The 22698-nt window shown below is 34.6% G+C and overlaps 2 protein-coding genes across 2 annotated transcripts; both read right to left on the bottom strand.

The window, feature by feature from the left end:
• Nucleotides 1-256: 256 nt before the first annotated feature.
• Nucleotides 257-8569, bottom strand: LOC111056208. Its single transcript, XM_039444095.1, has 4 exons — nucleotides 8533-8569; nucleotides 2350-2441; nucleotides 1400-1580; nucleotides 257-944 (listed from the first exon to the last, which is right to left on the bottom strand). Exons 1-4 carry the CDS (start codon nucleotides 8534-8536, stop codon nucleotides 805-807), a joined length of 417 nt encoding a protein of 138 aa, XP_039300029.1. The 5' UTR covers nucleotides 8537-8569; the 3' UTR covers nucleotides 257-804.
• LOC111046541 (3-phosphoinositide-dependent protein kinase 1-like) lies at nucleotides 8316-20899 on the bottom strand. The gene is made up of 6 exons (XM_039444094.1): nucleotides 19075-20899; nucleotides 16419-17129; nucleotides 13854-13999; nucleotides 13414-13509; nucleotides 12478-12632; nucleotides 8316-8706 (listed from the first exon to the last, which is right to left on the bottom strand). The coding sequence occupies exons 2-6, from the start codon at nucleotides 16559-16561 to the stop codon at nucleotides 8596-8598; spliced, it is 651 nt and encodes a 216-aa protein (XP_039300028.1). The 5' UTR covers nucleotides 16562-17129; nucleotides 19075-20899; the 3' UTR covers nucleotides 8316-8595.
• Between the last annotated feature and the right edge of the window lie 1799 nt (nucleotides 20900-22698).

Below are 22698 nucleotides of genomic sequence, written 5' to 3'. Positions count from 1 at the left end.
TTGATCTGTGGTATGACGGTCCCACATCCCACATGCGAATGTGGTTCGTCTGCAACCGCCCTTAAGCTATATTTTCTGTATGGTATAACCACATTTTGGATACAGTATCACCACACATGATACAGTATCATCCCAACTTGATACACAACACCATGGGATATCTTCTTATGCTATATTTTCTCTATGGTATCACCATGAATGATACAGTATCACCACACATGATACAGTATCATCCCAACTTGATACACAACACCATGGGATATCTTCTTATGCTATATTTTCTCTATGGTATCACCATGAATGATACAGTATTACCACACATGATACAGTATCATCCCAAATTGATACACAACACCATGGGATATCTTCTTAAGCTATATCATTTTCTGTATGGTATCACCACATTTTGGATACAGTATCACCACACATGATACAGTATCATCCCAAATTTATACACAACACCATGGGATATCTTCTTATGCTATGTTTTCTCAATGGTATCACCATGAATGATACAGTATCACTACACATGATACAGTATCATCCCAAATTGATACACAACACCATGGGATATCTTCTTAAGCTATATCATTTTCTGTATGGTATCACCACATTTTGGATACAGTAACACCACACATGATACAGTATCATCCCAAATTTATACACAACACCATGGGATATCTTCTTATGCTATGTTTTCTCAATGGTATCACCATGAATGATACAGTATCACTACACATGATACAGTATCATCTGAACTTGATACACAACACCATGGGATATGTTGTGTATCTATGCTGGAGCTTACCCCGAGGAAGGGCGGCAACAGATTGCTGAATGTGTGCTCGATGGGATGACAGTAGATGGCGGTAACTGAGATTGGATCCATCCACTCGTGGTGCTGCTTGTGAATGTGCTTAGAAAACAAGCGGCTGTGCAAAACTCTGCAAACATCAATCAATTCATCAAATCAATTTATTTCATTTATTCTTTATAAAATAGTCCAATTAGATCTGAAAGGAATTATATTTTTACTGTACTGGATACGTTCACTGAAATGTGGGAATTTGGCTTAAAACTTTTGTGTGTACAGTAGTTTGATGGGTAAAGTGATTTGTTGATGTCGACGTATTTGTTACAAGCAGAAAACCCATAGTCTAATTAAGAACTTGACAAACTGATTACTTGATGTAATGAAATCTTGAAGAATTTGAAATAGGTCTATAACCACCCTCGGTAAATTAAGAATCTATATGCAAAATTTCAAGTTAATCAGTTGAGTAGTTGAGACTGCATCATTCGTGAATTTCCTATCCCGTACGTGAATAAGACAATCATTTACTTTATCATATTATAGATAAATTAATGTACTTGTTTATGTCGATGTATTTGGACGAACCTGTGAGAGATATGTGGAGCGCCAACTCGGCGCACACCCAGTGGAAGGTGGGCAGTTGGCGGAGGGGAGAGAAGCCACACCACGCCATCAGGACACCGATGCCACACATCAGGACGCTCAGGTAGGACACCGCAAGTCCCACCACTATCTGGTTCAACACCACGGAACTAATCACCATCACCTGCGGAAACCACACACCAATTCAACTTACTGCAAAACATTGGGTTTATATTAGATTTGACATTCGGTCAATTGAATAACAACTAGAATATAGTGACTATAGTGAGGTCCACGTTATAATGGCTGAGTTTGATTAGCAATGCTATCCTTGTCTATCATTCAACAAAGCGGATAGTGCTATCTCCTTCTCGCTTTGCTCTGTCGCCAGATCGTCTTTTAACAATGTGGAATTAATCCTATTATATTAAGCGAGCGATTTCTGTATTTTTATATCTGGCTATTTTTATATCTGATTATTTATGTTTAACGGATCTCGAAAACGGCTCTAACAATTTTCACGAAATTTGGAACATAGTAGGTTCATGATATAAAGATTCGATTGCACTAGGTCTCATCCTTGAGAAAACTGGCTGAACGACATTAAAAGGATAATTCATCCTTGGCTGAAACAGCTGTGGATAGTAAAAAAGAGAGTATGTGAAAAATCAAAATATCGCATCCCCAAAATTCATAAGAGAAACGAGAATAAACAGTTAATATTACATAAATAGACCTGTATCAGCTACCGTCTATAGAAGACGTTGACAAGACAAAGGATTGGCAACGTTGTTCTCCTATCTTTCTCCACTGCCATTCTAAAGTGGACCTCACTATAGCAACTGGTCATTGGTTTTAGCAATACAAATAAGATTGTACAACGCTGGGTAACTTTGAGGGTTCACAAAATATGGAGGACCGAGGAAAATACATAAAAATGCAGATCGACTTACTTGATGCGGTTTTAAAGACAACAGGGACTCAGCCAGCTCTGCCGGGGAGAAAGTACCCTCCTCCTCCTCCTCCTCCTCGGAGATAGACAGAGCTAGGTAGAGAGGAACTAAATGCGATAAGACATGCACTGTACTGTTTCCGTTCTAACCAGTAACATTATAATATCATTTATAAGGAGTACAGTATTTGTATTTACAGCGACTGTTACATTTCTTCATAAATTTGCAAAATATAAATACCAATTTTATCCAAACAAGTGTCCTAATATATTTTTCCTCGCCAATCAACCATACTATTTTTTAATTTTATTATAAACTGGTGGTTGGTGAAAGACTGGTATCAATTCATTCAGCTCGGTCAGGAAGTTCTGTGAGTGGTCTGTCAAAGTGTAAGGGTATGATCACATTGAATGCGAAGTGCAAGCTTGGTTATGCATGATGAAGCATGCAGGGGTGAGAAAAACAAAATCTGAGAAAAATTAACAGGAACCCTCACATTGAACGCTTGCACTTGCTGGTTGCGTTCAGTGGGTGAGCAGCTACATGCAAGTCTCAACATGGTTCAATGGCACTTTTCAAATTTTGTTTTTCGGCTCATGCATGATCTGACTTGAACTTGCACTCATATATTTATTAGGCATTCAATGTTATCACACCCTAACGATTTAGCTGAGGTTGCCCTTGACTCGATATGCTCTCACAGACCACTTGCTAACTGTCGTCACAGAACTGAACATTAATATTGTTCTTTCACCAGCCGCCATTTTTGTTGGCATTTGCCATATACAGAGAATTGGACTATGATTAACGTTCATGTACATTGTTTGGTTGAATATTAAACAGCTATCAAACATTATTAGACATTATTTAACCACTATCGAACGTTAAATGGAGATTATCAGATATTTTTGTTCAATATTTGAACATTTGATAAGCATTGTATGGACATTTAGTAACTATGGTAATTTCATGCTCTGTATATATTGTAAAAATGGAAAATAAATTGATTTGATAATATCTATATTTGGTTAGAACTGGGACATTTGAATGTTGAATGAACAAACAATGTTGAATATTGAAAAAAATCATTGTATTACTAAATACCACAGACAACCATTAGATCTGTGCTGATAGTTTCATTGTTTTACACTACTTGATTTACATCTGTCAGTGTGGAGAAAGGGGGTATCATTGAAGAAATCTAATTTATTTAGTTTATTCATTGAAAGAAAAAATAATTAAAAACAATATAGTAAGATAAAACAATTATATAATGAATATAAGTCTTCAACAATAAGTTTCAATTAATATATGAATTTCAAAACAGGTAGGATAAAAAAGCAGGATGTGATGACACAAATATTTTGTCAATATTTCGTACAAAACTATTCTATTTAATGGAATAACAGCCTATCGTTTGAGGCTACATACATAAATATACATTGAAAGTCACATTATCGTTTACATCACAATAATTATCAAATGTTTAATTTTAATAGTTTATTTTTTGTCAACTAGTCTTTCCAAGGTATAATTTGTTCAGTCTTTGAATAGATATCATAATTATTTACTGCTGAATCACTGATATAATCCAGTGAGAAAATTATGAAAGTAGTTTGGCACTTCTACAGAATCAATTCATTTGCTAGAATTTTTATTTTTTTTGCTAGCATCAATTTATTTAAAAACGAATACAGGAGAAAATGAGGATAGGAATTACTACTCCTATCAGTATAGATGATACAGTGATGATTTTTTTCCAGGAATGGAATTTCTTACTCAAAGCCACCTTCAAGTACATTATCTGGCTTGAGAGAGGAGAGATAGACCAATGCAAATCACATGGGATTTTTGAGTATGATAGAGCGTTTTCTACATGTTTTCTATATTGTAACAAACACACATAATTATGCATTCACCATAAACTACAATAATATGTATTTATTGATTTACAAATAAATATATTTTTAAAATTTTATTTTTATATTTTTTATGGTTTTTAATAAATTTGAGATTTTTTTTACATATTTTAAAAATTATATTCCTTTTTTTTCATTTCATCATTTTGTAACAAACACACATAATAATTATGCATCCACCATAAAAACCAATAATATGTATTTTTTGAATTTTACAAATTTATATATATTTTTTTAATTTTAGGGTTTTTAATAAATTTAAGATTTTTTTTACATACTTTAAAAATTATATTCCTTTTTTCATTTTATCGTTTTATAACAACCACACATAATAAATTATGCATCCACCATAAACACCAATAATATGTATTTATTGATTTACAAATAAATATATTTTTAAAATTTTATTTTTATATTTTTTATGGTTTTTAATACATTTGAGATTTTTTTACATATTTTAAAAATTATATTCATTTTTTTCATTTTATTGTTTTGTAACAACCACACATAATTATGCATCCACCATAATCACCAATAATATGTATTTTTCAGATTTACAAAATTATATATATTTCTTTATTTTTATGGTTTTTAATACATTTGAGACTTTTTTTACATATTTTACAAATTATATTCATTTTTTTCCATTTTATCGTTTTGTAACAACCACACATAATTATGCATCCACCATAATCACCAATAATATGTATTTTTCAGATTTACAAATTTATATATTTTTTATTTTTATGGTTTTTTTTATACTTTTGATATTTTTTTTACATATTTTACAAATTATATTCATTTTTTTCATTTTATAGTTTTGTAACAATCACACATAATTTATTATGCATCCACCATAAACACCAATAATATGTATTTTTTAATTTACAAATTTATATATATTTTTTTCAAATTTTATTTTTATATTTTTTATGGTTTTTAATACATTTGAGATTTTTTTACATATTTTACAAATTATATTCATTTTTTTCATTTTATTGTTTTGTATATATTCTGAAATAACAGTACAATATAATGAACAATAAATATATATAAGATATAATACAATAATAATGATTACATTATTTATATAATAATGGATAAATGAATATAATTATAGGTATTATATGTATTACATGCAATTTTTTTGATAATTTAAATTTTTTGATTTTTTTTTAATTTAAATTTTTTGATGTTTTTTAATATTATATAAATTATATTCTTTTTTTTATTCTTGGATATATTTTTTCAAATATACTGTGAAACTACAATACAATAAATATTTAAAACAATAAGAATATTTGTATATAATTATGGATACATGAATATAATATATATAATATGTATGGTGGATGCATGCAATATAATTTTTTATATACTATAGCTTAGGAGCAATCTGCTGGTACAGGCGGGAGGCTTCAGGAGGCTGTTGATTTTGGGGCGAGACTTCAGGAGGCTGTTGATCTTGGGGCGAGGCTTCAGGAGGCTGTTGATAGTGGCGAGAGGCTTTTTGGAGGAGGCTAAAAAGTTTTGGAGTTGTATTGGCAGAGATGTTTAATTAATAGATTGGAGCAATTCGGTGAGTTGGAGTACTCAGAGATTCGGGCACAGTCATTATAATGAGTGAATAAATCAATTCTTACATATAAAAATTTGATTCTTTTATGAAAAAACTGAATATTGTAAAATGTAAAACGGAATCTTTTAAACTGACAAATTGATAAAAAATAAGTTGAAATGATAATGATGATGATGATGATGATTCAAAAATAAGAACATTGATAATTGACAAAATGATTAGAGACTAGAGACTTCTCAATAGGCCTACAATAGTCACAAAATTGAATTGATAATTCCTGGTTTAACACAATAAATTCAGGGAAAAATATGTCCTAGTAATCAGTGGAAATGGTACATAGAAATGTTGTTTCTTCTAATCTTATAAAATGTCTTGAAATATTTCTTGCTGTACTGTACAAAGATAGATAAAAATTATTTTATTGATTGATTGATAATGCTTGGTTGACAAAGCTTAGTTGCGGAGAGGATCTTTTTCAACTTTAATTATTTCTAAAAGTATTTCTTCTCAGTTCTACATAAAAACAAGATTTCCATTATGCTTAATGTGAACAATTGTTCCATCAAAGCTATTCTATCTTGAAGAGTCTACAAAAAAATTCGTGCCCTAGCCCAACGCATGATTAAATAATCAACAAAAACTTTTTTAAACTAAAAATGGTTCTGATAGAAATCCCTCTCAGAGAATAACATACAAGTCAAGAATGAACCAGCTGCTCCAACCAACATACACGTTTCATCTGTGTAAAAACAATGGATTTGTATGGTACAATGACTGTAACAGGAATTCATCTGAACCTTACTCAATTTTTAAAAGAATCCTCTGCCTTGGCCATCAAAAGATTAGCTTATTTTTTGAAAAAAAAAATATTTTGGCTTATCAGACTTATCAGTCACTCAAGTAAACAGAGCTGATATGAGGAAATCTGTCCAGAAATGCTCAATGGTAATTCAACTAGACAATTTATTTTGGACGACTTGAAATTAAACCATTTGACAATTTATTTAAGTTCAACTGGATAATAAATAAAAATTGTGGGCTCTGAAACAACCTTGACCTCCAGAAAAATAAAGCTATAAAAAAGTATCTAATGTGAGAAAATAAAATTTCCCCAAATAGTTGAATACCATATATGAATAATTTTAAGATGAAATGGAAAAATAAATATTGAGGGGAGAATTAGGGATAAGTCGAGGTCAAGTCGTGGCCAGTCGGTCAGAGTCAAAGTCAAAAGTCAAGATTGTACCAGAGCCTTCATTTTCTACTTGAATCATTGCCAATTATCTGTGTGAAGTTTGAAGACTTGAAACTGAAATTTAGCTACAAGTGCATCCTGTTCTATTTAATCAATCATATTGTAGGCCTAGTAATACCAAGCTTCCAATTTTGGCCCAATTTTCAATAATTAGAACGCAATAAATTACCCACCTACAGGTACTCAATACATTGTTACAAAAATTTCCAGATAGGCTGGTAACCAAAACGAATGTAATCGAAATCCCCCCAAGATCAGTGATTCTGAATGTGAGAAGATGGAAAGAGGAAAGTTTTTGCCAGAGGCGCCATTGGATACAAATCGAAGACATTCTACACAGAATATTATCTGGAGGTAGGGTTATTATCATTCTGTTGCTTTATGGGGTAGGCAATGTTGAATATCTGGACTAATTTACAGACATACATGGAGTTGATTAATTTTTATTTAATAATAAGAGATATTCAACTTCTAGGTGGCTGTTAATTTTTGTTTGACTGATTTTTATTTTTTTAAATTACATTTATATTTATTGTTTTATTCTGATTATTGTTAATTATCTTTTATATTATTTATTGAATTTTATTGTGAATTTTGAATTATATTTTTGACAAGATGTTGATGCATTTTGTGTATTTGGTTGAATTAATTTGAACTTGAATTGGAGTAAAGAAATTATAAGTATTATAATTATTTGCTTCGTGGAATTAGGGGACAATATGTGAGAAAAATAAATTAATATTATATTGAGAATTCACATTTGATTTGAGGCTGTTTTTTTTAAGTGCTATGAATTGGAAATTTTGGGGCCTAATAATTCCTTTTTATTTATTCATTAGGTACTATTATTACACCAGCAATATAAATTGGGCGAGGACATGTTAGGCCTTTTAGTGATATGTTCTATTTTTATAAATAGAGATAGAGCTGAAAATTGCAAAAAAATTAATTCTATTTCATTGAACAAATAGAAAATAATAAAATATTCATGAATTGATCAAAATTAAACATTTAAACAATGATCGAGAGAGGTTTGCAGCCTCCCTGTCTGTCCATAAAGCATGATCAATCAATCAACCAATTCTACATTCTATTTAGAAATTAAGAAAATGTAATCACGAATCTTGTAATATAAATTTTTTACAATAATAGATTTGAAATTGATGAAGTAGCATAACAATAATTATTAGCTACATATGATATTCAATTGAAATTTGATAATGGTACTAGATTGATAATAATTCATTATTGTAGGCCTAAAATCATCATCATCATAATCATAGAAATGAATGAATGAATAAAAGTATATAAATTTATGATAATAGGTTATATAGTGACTGTGTAATAAGCGAAGTACATTAACTTTGAGTATAAATTGAATTATTATTAATAAACAATAAAAATGAAATGAATTGATCATCATCACTCACCCATCAGACACTGTACCCTTCTCTCCAGAGTACTCCTCACAATTATTTCTTTCTTTCTTCTACTCATATAAAAACATCCTGCATCTCCATAGCCAACTCCACTGCTGCGTCCACTTTGGCCACCAGCCTCCTTGGCACCTTACAGGCCTTCAAGTTGTCTTTCGTTTTGAGGTGCTGAAAACAAAAATAAAATATTGATTATTTATTTATTTTAACAATCATTATCATATATTGTATTGTATTCATTAAGATTTGCTTTGTTCAGTCATTAAAAATGAGAATTGCTCCATTCTCGTTATGCAGGCTTTGCAAACTCGACTATAAATTGTTAATGGCGGCGATTCCAACCATATTCAATCAAAGCTTGAGCATTTTCCCTCTGCCGTCACCATGTTGTTCACCATGAGTTCAATGTTGCTGTATGGAGTCAATTGCTAAAAAGATTATGGAGTAGAGCAGCAGCAAATTTTAAAAAACCATGTGGCACTTCTTGCTGCTGGGTTATCCATTGTGACAGTCAGGTTATAGAGACAGTATCTTATAAATATCTTATATAGATAGCTCTATCTTTTTCCAACTCTACACAGTTGCCGAATTGTTACCAGACTATGCAAAAATATGAACTACCAAAATATTTCTTCTCAATAATGGAAATTTACTACCAAATTATTGGAAAATATCTCTCCTTGATGAATGGAACATATTTAAGATGGAATTGATCATTATTAGAAAGAATCATTAATCAATATCATATCAGATTTACAGGGGGCTATCTACTATAGTGGTGAAAAGAAAAAGTGGCAACAATGACTCCCTATAATTTCCACTGTCTTTATAACATGAATCCCACTATAGTTCCATTTGAATCTAACACATTTAATTCCATTTCAATTGTATATAATAATTAATATTCCTATAATAATTCAATATTTTTTATTATACAGAATGTTCATCAAGTCACGCACATTCAAATAAACATATCTGTAAAAAGTGGGGTTTTATATTCGTTGTGTGGCTACTGGAAGATAGCATCACTGTTAATAAATGAAAAACATAAATGTGAGTCATTTAATGTGTACAGATTACAACAGGTAAGCAGTATTGTTTTGTGAAGGATAATGTGAAGCATGCCCCCTTTTTCCAATAGCAACGAGTGTTCCAGTGGGGTTATATGGAGTAATAATGGATATAAGTACATAGTTGTATAAAATATATAGCACAAAAATTTTATAACATTAGTTCGAAATGTCTGCCATGTTCTCCAATATGTGCAAAAATCTATTTTTTACTCTTGTTAACCATTTTATTTATGAAGTATCCTTAGAAACTAATAAATATTTCTTAAAAACATCCAAGATAGCCCCATTTGAAAGAGTGTAGAGGCATTGAATAGGTTTCTTATGAAAGACAGTTCGAAAAGGAACACTCCTTGCTCTTGGCAAAACCACATCCTCACATTAACATACTCAACAAAAATAATAATAAAAATAAAACAATACTGTAGACCTTTTGTAACCTGCACACAATAAATTATTTTAAATGTTTTTCTTTTTCATATGAATAGTGATGCTATCTTTTGGTAGACACAAGTAATACAGAGTGGTGCAGAGGAAATGCATGTTTTTCGAACAGCCAGTACTTGTCAATGGGAGGGGGTATTGCCCTGGAACAAATGTTGGCAGATGGCCCATACTATACCGTTTCAGTTGCTATGGGCATTGGAATGTACAACATCGTGTGTTCACTGTTAACAAGTTTTTTTAGAAACAATGAATCTGTAGTCACAGTACAATATTTTTCCGTCAATATTTTAGAGTTGGGCATTGAGATGCAATGCCTGATCAAAATACTGTACTCCGATGGGTTGAAGTGTTTAGGAGTACTAGTTCTAGACCAGTTTAGGAGTACTAGAAAATGTAGACCAAGTCAGAACGGCGGTTGTTACTAGTCCTAGACGATTGACTCGACGAGATGGTATCAGGACTAGACGACACTGACTCGGTCTACATTTTCAGGAGTATTAACTGAACAGGGAAGACCAGGTGGTTTCTTTTTCATCAGAGAACTACTACTCCTGAACGCTGCAACCCATCGGAGTACAGTATCTTGATCAGGCATTGCACCTTGAGGCCCAACTCTAAAATATTGACAAAAAAGCATTGCACTGTGACTACAGATTCATTGTTTTTAGAAAAACTGCTTCACAGCGAACACACAATGTTGTACATCCCAACACTCATAGCAACTGAAATGGCATAGTATGGGCCATCTGCCAACATTCCTTGATAATAACCCCCCCACCCCATCACCCAGTACTGGCAGTTTGAAGAACATGGTTGCCCTGTATAAACATCCCATTATTCATAGACAGGTTTATTTGGATTTTCGCGACTTAATGAATGTACTCATATTATTAATAATTCAATATTCAATTGTATCTAATAATATTAATAATCAATATTTTGTGATATTGTAATAATCAAGTGTTGTCATATTGTAATTACTGTAATATTTACTCAGAAACATGTTGTTACACTTACAGTTATGACATAGTTTTTTAACATTGTGTAGGGTGTCTGTTGGGGGGTTGGTGCCCTCTCAAAGGGCACCAAATAAGAGAGGCCCACCCAGGAATGCCTCCCATCCCCCAACCACCGCACATAGAGAGATACTCTGATGACACCGTTGGAGCAAACTGAAAACAAACATGAAGAAAAAATTAAACTTATTCTGTTTATTGTAAAGAACTAGTCTAGTGAATATGATTAATAATCTACTCTAGTTACAATTTACATAAAAATGAATTGAATCTAATGGCTGATTTCTAACTATTTTTTTAAACCCTTTTTTGAAAATTTTCAATAGTCATGGTCATACAGAAGACCATAGAGAAAATATAGCCTAAGAATATATTCCAAGGTATAGGGCATTTATGTTATAAATTTAAATGTTATATCAAACTTAGTGGTTCATTTTCTTGAAGCTATGTGATGCTGGTGGTCTCTCATACTGTGCCATTCTTATACTCTCAGCCAGCAAGAAAAGTAATAATAGACTGTAGTCACAGTACAATATTTTTCCGTCAATATTTTAGAGTTGGGCATTGAGATGCAATGCCTGATCAAAATACTGTACTCCGATGGGTTGAAGTGTTTAGGAGTACTAGTTCTAGACCAGTTTAGGAGTACTAGTTCTAGACCAGTTTAGGAGTACTAGTTCTAGACCAGTTTAGGAGTACTAGTTCTAGACCAGTTTAGGAGTACTAGTTCTAGACCAGTTTAGGAGTACTAGTTCTAGACCAGTTTAGGAGTACTAGAAAATGTAGACCAAGTCAGAACGGCGGTTGTTACTAGTCCTAGACGATTGACTCGACGAGATGGTATCAGGACTAGACGACACTGACTCGGTCTACATTTTCAGGAGTATTAACTGAACAGGGAAGACCAGGTGGTTTCTTTTTCATCAGAGAACTACTACTCCTGAACGCTGCAACCCATCGGAGTACAGTATCTTGATCAGGCATTGCACCTTGAGGCCCAACTCTAAAATATTGACAAAAAAGCATTGCACTGTGACTACAGATTCATTGTTTTTAGAAAAACTGCTTCACAGCGAACACACAATGTTGTACATCCCAACGCTCATAGCAACTGAAATGGCATAGTATGGGCCATCTGCCAACATTCCTTGATAATAACCCCCCCACCCCATCACCCAGTACTGGCAGTTTGAAGAACATGGTTGCCCTGTATAAACATCCCATTATTCATAGACAGGTTTATTTGGATTTTCGCGACTTAATGAATGTACTCATATTATTAATAATTCAATATTCAATTGTATCTAATAATATTAATAATCAATATTTTGTGATATTGTAATAATCAAGTGTTGTCATATTGTAATTACTGTAATATTTACTCAGAAACATGTTGTTACACTTACAGTTATGACATAGTTTTTTAACATTGTGTAGGGTGTCTGTTGGGGGGTTGGTGCCCTCTCAAAGGGCACCAAATAAGAGAGGCCCACCCAGGAATGCCTCCCATCCCCCAACCACCGCACATAGAGAGATACTCTGATGACACCGTTGGAGCAAACTGAAAACAAACATGAAGAAAAAATTAAACTTATTCTGTTTATTGTAAAGAACTAGTCTAGTGAATATGATTAATAATCTACTCTAGTTACAATTTACATAAAAATGAATTGAATCTAATGGCTGATTTCTAACTATTTTTTTAAACCCTTTTTTGAAAATTTTCAATAGTCATGGTCATACAGAAGACCATAGAGAAAATATAGCCTAAGAATATATTCCAAGGTATAGGGCATTTATGTTATAAATTTAAATGTTATATCAAACTTAGTGGTTCATTTTCTTGAAGCTATGTGATGCTGGTGGTCTCTCATACTGTGCCATTCTTATACTCTCAGCCAGCAAGAAAAGTAATAATAGACAGTAGTCAACAGTATATAAACAGAACATAAATGACCTATACCATGGGCTATCTTCTTCTTATGCTATATTTCTCTATGATAAGACTCACTACCTATCATACAATATTCTGTTTGGCTAGAAATTTATAGAGTTGGAATGTTGTATGAATTGGAATTGGAACAGTTTGGACCTCAAGAAAGCCTGTTGGTCCATTTCAAATGTTGCAATGTTTGAATTATAAAAGAGATAGATAGAAATGGATAGATCGATCAAAATTCATAAGGCCAATAATAATAATAATTATTGTTATGCATATAAATATGAATAATTTGTTCAATATGTGATTGTATATGAATGAAAAATGAATGAATAAACAAAACAAGAAATGCAATAGTGGACTATCCAGAGTATTGTTCAAGTAGATAATGTTGATGACTTACTTTTTCTCTTGTAAAATCTCTCATCTTCGTCTCGAACTATCTGGCATGGCCAGTAGGGCCCTTTGCCAATTCTGGCCCAATAGAGTTCCAAATATACTGAAATTAAAACAAAGACATTTTCAAACAGTGTTCAGAAATAAACGAACCAATTTCCAATACATTTTTTATTATTTGGAAAAAGGATCAAACACCTACAGTTTAAAAATAAGAATATTAGGCCTACACTCATTGTTATACTCAGTGCTACCTAAATTTATCATTGACAGCTTTCATGGATAGTGAGTGGAAATGTGGCATTTTGCTATTTGTACAGATGGAATGAAAGTAAAGAGAAGTGGAGGGAAAGGAGTAGGAGGTGAATGAGGAGGTGAAGGAGGAGGAGGAGGAGGAGGAGAAAAATAATAATCAGAAGAATATAAAAACTGTGGGTAAATACGTACAATCCATAACATCAGGTTCCTGTTCCGGTTGTTCGGGCTGTTGATGTTGGTGCTGTTGTTGTTGTTGTTGCTGTTGTTGTTGATGTTGCTGTTGTTGTTGTTGCTGTTGTTGTTGTTGTTGCTGTTCTTGTTCTAGTCTCTCAGCACTGAAAATAAAAGAAAAGTTTGAAAACAGGATCAAGAAATAGGTAAAGTCAAAACATTAATAGAAAATGAAACCAAAAATGATTCTATTTTTCAATTACTTGAAATCTTTTTTAGTCCAGACAATGAAGGATTGAAGAGGGAAAAGTTTGGAACACAATTTTTGACCCCGCAGCCCTGTTTGGGATAGCAAGGGGGTAAACATATAAAAAGTCCTCACTCCTACCCCCTGTGCTGAAAGGGTGGGGGTGGTTTGCAAGTACCATACTTTGTTTTTTTTGCATATATCTCAAACAATATGCATTTGTTGAGTAATGAGCCCTGAAGGGTCAATGTCAAACGAGGCAAACGACAGAAGAGACCAGCAACAGTAGACACCGGCGACATTCGAGGCCAGCGACGGTAGAGGACTGAAAAAGTGGCCTCAAATGTCGCCTGCGTTAGGCGACAGTTGAGGCCACTCTAATTTTTGTACAGCCCCAACAGTCAAGACCTGCGACGGCAGAGGACTCCTGAAAAAGAGGCCTCAAATGTCGCCTGCGTTAGGCGACAGTTCAGGCCTCTCTAATTTCTGTACACTCCTGACAGTCGAGACCTGCGACCATAGAGGACTCCTGAAAAAGAGGCCTCAACTGTCACCTGCACTAGGCTCTCCAGAATGGTAGACAGCACCAAAACAATATTATCATTTAATTTGTATGGATTTACCAGCAATTGAATAATATATTATATCCCATTATTCCTTCCATATTATGAATAAGCATTGCAATTTTACAACTGTAAATAAACCTTAGTTGCTTCATCATAAAAAACAAAATTTTCAAACTCGTAAATACCTTTTTGATACTTTGATGTCAAATTCTCAGTTCATGATAGATGTAGGATATTATTCTACGAATCAATATCCTGTTACAAATCAATAACTTTTATCAATTTCACACATTCACATTTTACATTTTCTTGATCTATATATACATTGAGCTTTTCTCATAAAAACTAAATTGTTCATTTATTCCATTAACGATGTTGCTTATGGAATTAATCACATGATTACTTTTATATGATGATAACATCATATGTATAAGTTATAATATAAGTTATAATCATTATAAAATGTATTTTGTCTGGAATCGCAGTAGGATGTGTCCTCAACTGTCGCCTGCTGCAAGCGAGTCTCTAATTTTTGTACAGGCCCGACAGTCGAGACCAGCAACATTCAAGGCCAGCGACGGTAGAGGACTCCTGAAAAAGAGGCCTCAAATATCGCCTGTGTTAGGTGACAGTTGAGGCCACTCTAATTTTTGTACAGCCCCGACAGTCGAGACCTACGATGGTAGAGGACTTCTGAAAAAGTGGCCTCAAATATCGCCTGTGTTAGGTGACAGTTGAGGCCACTCTAATTTTTGTACAGCCCCGACAGGCGAGACCTAAGATGGGAGAGGACTTCTGAAAAAGTGGCCTCAAATGTCGCCTGCGTTAGGCGACAGTTGAGGCCAATCTAATTTTCGTACACTCCCGACAGTCAAGGTCTACGACCATAGAGGACTGTAAAACAGTCCTCTATGGTCGTAGGCCTCGAATGTGGTCGGTCTTGACTGTCACGCCCCCACCCTGAAAGTGCAAATATTGGAAAAAAACTGTCTTTTCAAAGATTTTACACTTTTAGAAACAAATATCTCTGAAACTAAAGGAGATATCAAAAAACCCTACTGAACAAAACTTGTAAGAAATTTATCTAGCTTCATTTTTGTTCCGCTAGTCGTGTCGCTGAAATGCATTGTTTCCAAGATACATGTGTCTTAGCCAGAAATGAAATTGCAACTTTTAAACCACCCTCATCCCTTAAGCACAAGGTGTAGGAATGAGAACTTTTGATATGTTACCTTCTAAGTAGTCCAAACAAAACTGCAGAGTCAAATATTGTGTTCCAAACGTTCCCTCCAAATTTCTTTGTCAATTGATCTATTGTTGTTAAACTGAAGATTTTACACTCAACACTATAATGGTTGCAACAATCGTAGGGAGATGCATAATATAATGAAATAATACATTAAAATTGAGGAAAATATTATGCTCTATGAGCTCATTATTAGCACGGATTTTTTCAATCAGTCGTTAAAACGTTATAAGGCCAAAAAGATGGAAAAATCGGAGCCGGAAGGGTTTTCTTCAAAAAGTGACTTTATTAGATTTTTGATGCAAAGCTAAGAGCCCAATCAATTCGTTTTCCCATTGTAAATAATTACTGTAGTTAGTAACATTGAAAGTAGTGATATTGAAAGATATCAACTGAAACTATAAAACTAAATTCAACCTGTTTGTGCTTTAAACAGACCCTTGGGGAGCACGGGTTACCTACTTAGTAGAGAATATAATGTATCAATTTTATTGGAATAGTTTATATTCATAAAGGTTACTTACTTTTTTTGTATTATCCTCTGGGATCTTCGGAGAGGGGCCTGATGATGTGCAATGCACCTTCTCTTAGGAGGAAGGCCAACACTTCCTTCTTCCTCCTCACGCCTCCTCTTTGGTGGATTAGTGCGTCCACTTGTGCTTGCCATCTGAAAACAAACCAATTAAAACGTATTAAGGATAGAGCAGTGATCAAGTCTATATTTTTACAAATGGAGATAAATTAGAAATTGCATTTGTACAAATGCTAATTAATGAATAATTATTATTAAACGAAAATCCCAATTAAATGCTGTAATCTTTGATTAAAATGATCGCTGCTATCAAGAGATTGTCAGTTTGGTGTAAGGGTGAGCATTCCTGACTGGCAAATAATTTTTGGATAGCAGTGATCATTGAGTTTCCATCTATCTGTTAACCCTTTTGTCAATATTTGCAGTAGCAGTCATCTTCAGGGTGATTTACAGCATTTTAAAATTCAAATTCGAACTAATTTATATATTTTTCCTCAAACTGAATACTGAGCAGATGAGCTACCCTACTCTCCCGTCTATCCTAGCTACACCCCTCCCTTCGGACAGTGCAAAGGATGCATTTCACCTCCTGAAGATTTTCCAACTCATGAGGAGACTGCCGTGGTGAACCTAGAGGACACCACTTGGTGTCGGAAGGTTGCCAAACACCACTAGGAGGCCAATCATGCCCGGCTGTTCCAACCTTGAGCGGCCGGCTGACAGCCCCGACAGGCGAGACCTAAGATGGGAGAGGACTTCTGAAAAAGTGGCCTCAAATATCGCCTGTGTTAGGTGACAGTTGAGGCCACTCTAATTTTTGTACAGCCCCGACAGGCGAGACCTAAGATGGGAGAGGACTTCTGAAAAAGTGGCCTCAAATATCGCCTGTGTTAGGTGACAGTTGAGGCCACTCTAATTTTTGTACAGCCCCGACAGGCGAGACCTAAGATGGGAGAGGACTTCTGAAAAAGTGGCCTCAAATGTCGCCTGCGTTAGGCGACAGTTGAGGCCAATCTAATTTTCGTACACTCCCGACAGTCAAGGTCTACGACCATAGAGGACTGTAAAACAGTCCTCTATGGTCGTAGGCCTCGAATGTGGTCGGTCTTGACTGTCACGCCCCCACCCTGAAAGTGCAAATATTGGAAAAAAACTGTCTTTTCAAAGATTTTACACTTTTAGAAACAAATATCTCTGAAACTAAAGGAGATATCAAAAAACCCTACTGAACAAAACTTGTAAGAAATTTATCTAGCTTCATTTTTGTTCCGCTAGTCGTGTCGCTGAAATGCATTGTTTCCAAGATACATGTGTCTTAGCCAGAAATGAAATTGCAACTTTTAAACCACCCTCATCCCTTAAGCACAAGGTGTAGGAATGAGAACTTTTGATATGTTACCTTCTAAGTAGTCCAAACAAAACTGCAGAGTCAAATATTGTGTTCCAAACGTTCCCTCCAAATTTCTTTGTCAATTGATCTATTGTTGTTAAACTGAAGATTTTACACTCAACACTAAAATGGTTGCAACAATCGTAGGGAGATGCATAATATAATGAAATAATACATTAAAATTGAAGAAAATATTATGCTCTATGAGCTCATTATTAGCACGGATTTTTTCAATCAGTCGTTAAAACGTTATAAGGCCAAAAAGATGGAAAAATCGGAGCCGGAAGGGTTTTCTTCAAAAAGTGACTTTATTAGATTTTTGATGCAAAGCTAAGAGCCCAATCAATTCGTTTTCCCATTGTAAATAATTACTGTAGTTAGTAACATTGAAAGTAGTGATATTGAAAGATATCAACTGAAACTATAAAACTAAATTCAACCTGTTTGTGCTTTAAACAGACCCTTGGGGAGCACGGGTTACCTACTTAGTAGAGAATATAATGTATCAATTTTATTGGAATAGTTTATATTCATATAGGTTACTTACTTTTTTTGTATTATCCTCTGGGATCTTCGGAGAGGGGCCTGATGATGTGCAATGCACCTTCTCTTAGGAGGAAGGCCAACACTTCCTTCTTCCTCCTCACGCCTCCTCTTTGGTGGATTAGTGCGTCCACTTGTGCTTGCCATCTGAAAACAAACCAATTAAAACGTATTAAGGATAGAGCAGTGATCAAGTCTATATTTTTACAAATGGAGATAAATTAGAAATTGCATTTGTACAAATGCTAATTAATGAATAATTATTATTAAACGAAAATCCCAATTAAATGCTGTAATCTTTGATTAAAATGATCGCTGCTATCAAGAGATTGTCAGTTTGGTGTAAGGGTGAGCATTCCTGACTGGCAAATAATTTTTGGATAGCAGTGATCATTGAGTTTCCATCTATCTGTTAACCCTTTTGTCAATATTTGCAGTAGCAGTCATCTTCAGGGTGATTTACAGCATTTTAAAATTCAAATTCGAACTAATTTATATATTTTTCCTCAAACTGAATACTGAGCAGATGAGCTACCCTACTCTCCCGTCTATCCTAGCTACACCCCTCCCTTCGGACAGTGCAAAGGATGCATTTCACCTCCTGAAGATTTTCCAACTCATGAGGAGACTGCCGTGGTGAACCTAGAGGACACCACTTGGTGTCGGAAGGTTGCCAAACACCACTAGGAGGCCAATCATGCCCGGCTGTTCCAACCTTGAGCGGCCGGCTGACACCACATTGAGAGCAGTAAATCCTACTCCAGCCCTCTCCAGACGCTGACTGAGGTTAGCCAGATCAGGGTACATACTAACTTTACTTTAGTTGGCTCTACAGTCCTGGGTGGACCTTGGCCTCCTCAACACAATGCCTCCAATTGTCTCTTCTCTGGGATCTTTGCCACCAGTTGTTGGATACGCCCAGCACACACAGATCACCTATCACATCATTTATCCATCTCATTCTCGGTCTTCCTCTCTTTCTCGTCCCCATCATTCGTCCATCCAGCAGTCTAAGTTGTGTCCTTTCCATATTCATTCTCACCACATGTCCAAGCCATTCCATCCTTCTTGCCTTAATAAATCTTACAATATTTCCTTCCCCCTATAGCCTTATCGATTTCGCTGTTATGTCTGGTTCTCCAAACCCCTCCATTACATAGTGGTCCCCAGATCCTTCAATACATCTTTCTCTCGAATGACTTCAGTGCTCTTCCATCCCTGCTCAGCAGTGTCCATGTCTCTGCTCCATATGTCACAACCGGTCAGACTAACGTCTTGTACATTTTCACTTTAGTTGCTCTTGATACTATTCTACTCTTAAACATCCTTTGATTTGCAAAATATGCTCGATTGCCCATCATAATTCTGTTAGAGATTTCTTGGCTAGTCTTATTGTCGGCTGTCAGTGTAACTCCAAGATACTTAAACTCTCTGACACCTTCAATGCTGCAATCATCTGATAGTATCAAGTTGTCTACGTGCCTTCTTCTTTCATTTGCAGACATTCTCATATACTTAGTCTTCCCAATATTAATTTCAAGACCCAGCTCTCTTGCTTCCTCTTTCATTGTGCTGAAAATCTCTTTCAACTTATTGCGATTCCATGCTATCAGCAGCACATCATCCGCATAGGCCAGTATTTGACTTGTTCTGTTAAGTATTGTGTTACTTGTCTACCTTGTTACCTATCTTCTGAAGTATTGTTTCAAGCATAAAATTGAAGAGGGTTGCTGACAGTGCGTCACCTTGTCTTACACCGGTTGTAACATTGAATGAGTGACTCAGTTTGTTTCATATTTTAACTTGTGATGTCATACCATACATTGTCATCTTTATGAGACTTGTCAACTTTCTTGGGATTCCCATCTCATTTAGCACATTCATCATTCTGTCTCTTTTGATGCTATCAAATGCTTGGCGGAAGTCCACAAAGAGCATATGCAAAATTGCCGGATCAGGGTGACCCTGGGAATTATTTCCCATTAGTAAAGGTCAGTATTTACTTATAACTGTGTCTTCCACTTGAGGATCATACAGTTTGGCCACGGCTCCACTCGCTGTACATTATCGCGCTGCGAAGTGTGGCTGGTAAGTCAGAGCTATAGTAGAGAACAAACATAGATGGCCCACTAGAGACCATCTGCAGTGCCGCACAAAGTAGTGTTACGCCAAAATAGAACCTATTCTATTTTTGCACAACACTTGGTTGCCATTTGATGACACCACTGGCTGTATAATGTAGCACAGCACACAACATCTATACTCTGTAGTCTGCAGTCGACCAGCATCCAAAGCACAACACAAACCAACACTACACAGTTGAACTAAAATATTTTGTGAACAATGGAGTTTGAAATTGATATTGAGTCTTAATGTATTTTTTTGCTGAGGATGATGATGAGGCGGTGAGATGAATGGACCTAAAGTTTTAGGTGGGTTCCAAACCACCAGGAAGCGATTTTACAACTCATATTCAGAGGAGTTGGCTCAAGTGGTAACCCATCCAATGGGAGTACCAGGCACATGATTCTTAACTTATATAAGCGATGCCAATTCTCTGCATTGATAATTAAATTTCTACACTGTCAAAAACATAATTGGCATCGTTGTGGACCTAGAAAAGGATAGTACCACCGGCTATGTCGAATGATAGACAAGGATAGCAAAACCAAAGTTGATCAACTACTGTCATTATAACGTGGACCTTACTATAGTTAGCCATGACGTAGACTTGTCAATTGGGATTTGAATTGAGACATAGTTGTTGGAGTTACAGCTCTAATTTGAAATTAAAAATTACTCTTCAAATATCAACTTACTCTATCGCTTCAACATCTTAAATTTGAATCCAAATTCATGATACCTTATTTCGATACAGAGTTTCAAAAGAAAATAAATGGCGGAAACCGCACATTGATATATCAAACAAATCAAGCCATATCATTTTGTAGATGTAAAAGTTGTCTTAGTATTTATAAGTAGTTGGTTATTTTCTAACATTTGCACAAGTTGTTTGTTTATTTTGTTCTTTTCTTGTGGAAATAAAAATATTATCATTATTGGTTCACACTAATTTATTATTGTTTTCCATGCTTACCTGTAAATAGTCGCAGTTTATCTAGAGGTTTCTCTTCAACTTTTTTTTTCCAATGCATTTCACTCATACTTGGTAAAAACTTATAACTTTATTTAAGTCAGTCTTTTCAAAGCACTGTAACACTTCTTTATCCAAGTTAAAAGTTTTCAAGAACCACTGTTTTTGTTGACTTTGATGTGTAGTGAGGTCCACGTTATAATGGCAGTGGATAAAGATAGAAGAATAGCGATGCCAATTCTCTGCATTGATAATTAAATTTCTACACTGTCAAAAACATAATTGGCATCGTTGTGGACCTAGAAAAGGATAGTACCACCGGCTATGTCGAATGATAGACAAGGATAGCAAAACCAAAGTTGATCAACTACTGTCATTATAACGTGGACCTTACTATAGTTAGCCATGACATAGACTTGTCAATTGGGATTTGAATTGAGACATAGTTGTTGGAGTTACAGCTCTAATTTGAAATTAAAAATTACTCTTCAAATATCAACTTACTCTATCGCTTCAACATCTTAAATTTGAATCCAAATTCATGATACCTTATTTCGATACAGAGTTTCAAAAGAAAATAAATGGCGGAAACCGCACATTGATATATCAAGCCATATCATTTTGTAGATGTAAAAGTTGTCTTAGTATTTATAAGTAGTTGGTTATTTTCTAACATTTGCACAAGTTGTTTGTTTATTTTGTTCTTTTCTTGTGGAAATAAAAATATTATCATTATTGGTTCACACTAATTTATTATTGTTTTCCATGCTTACCTGTAAATAGTCGCAGTTTATCTAGAGGTTTCTCTTCAACTTTTTTTTTCCAATGCATTTCACTCATACTTGGTAAAAACTTATAACTTTATTTAAGTCAGTCTTTTCAAAGCACTGTAACACTTCTTTATCCAAGTTAAAAGTTTTCAAGAACCACTGTTTTTGTTGACTTTGATGTGTAGTGAGGTCCACGTTATAATGGCAGTGGATAAAGATAGAAGAATAGCGATGCCAATTCTCTGCATTGATAATTATATTTCTACACTGTCAATAACATAATTGGCATCGTTGTGGACCTAGAAAAGGATAGTACCACCGGCTATGTCGAATGATAGACAAGGATAGCAAAACCAAAGTTGATCAACTACTGTCATTATAACGTGGACTTTACTATAGTTAGCCATGACATAGACTTGTCAATTGGGATTTGAATTGAGACATAGTTGTTGGAGTTACAGCTCTAATTTGAAAT

This window comes from Nilaparvata lugens, unplaced genomic scaffold, assembly GCF_014356525.2.
Source record: "Nilaparvata lugens isolate BPH unplaced genomic scaffold, ASM1435652v1 scaffold2778, whole genome shotgun sequence".
NCBI lineage: Eukaryota > Metazoa > Arthropoda > Insecta > Hemiptera > Delphacidae > Nilaparvata > Nilaparvata lugens.
The sequence above is the reverse complement of the archived record's forward strand: the minus strand, read 5'-3'. Positions and strand labels throughout refer to the sequence as shown.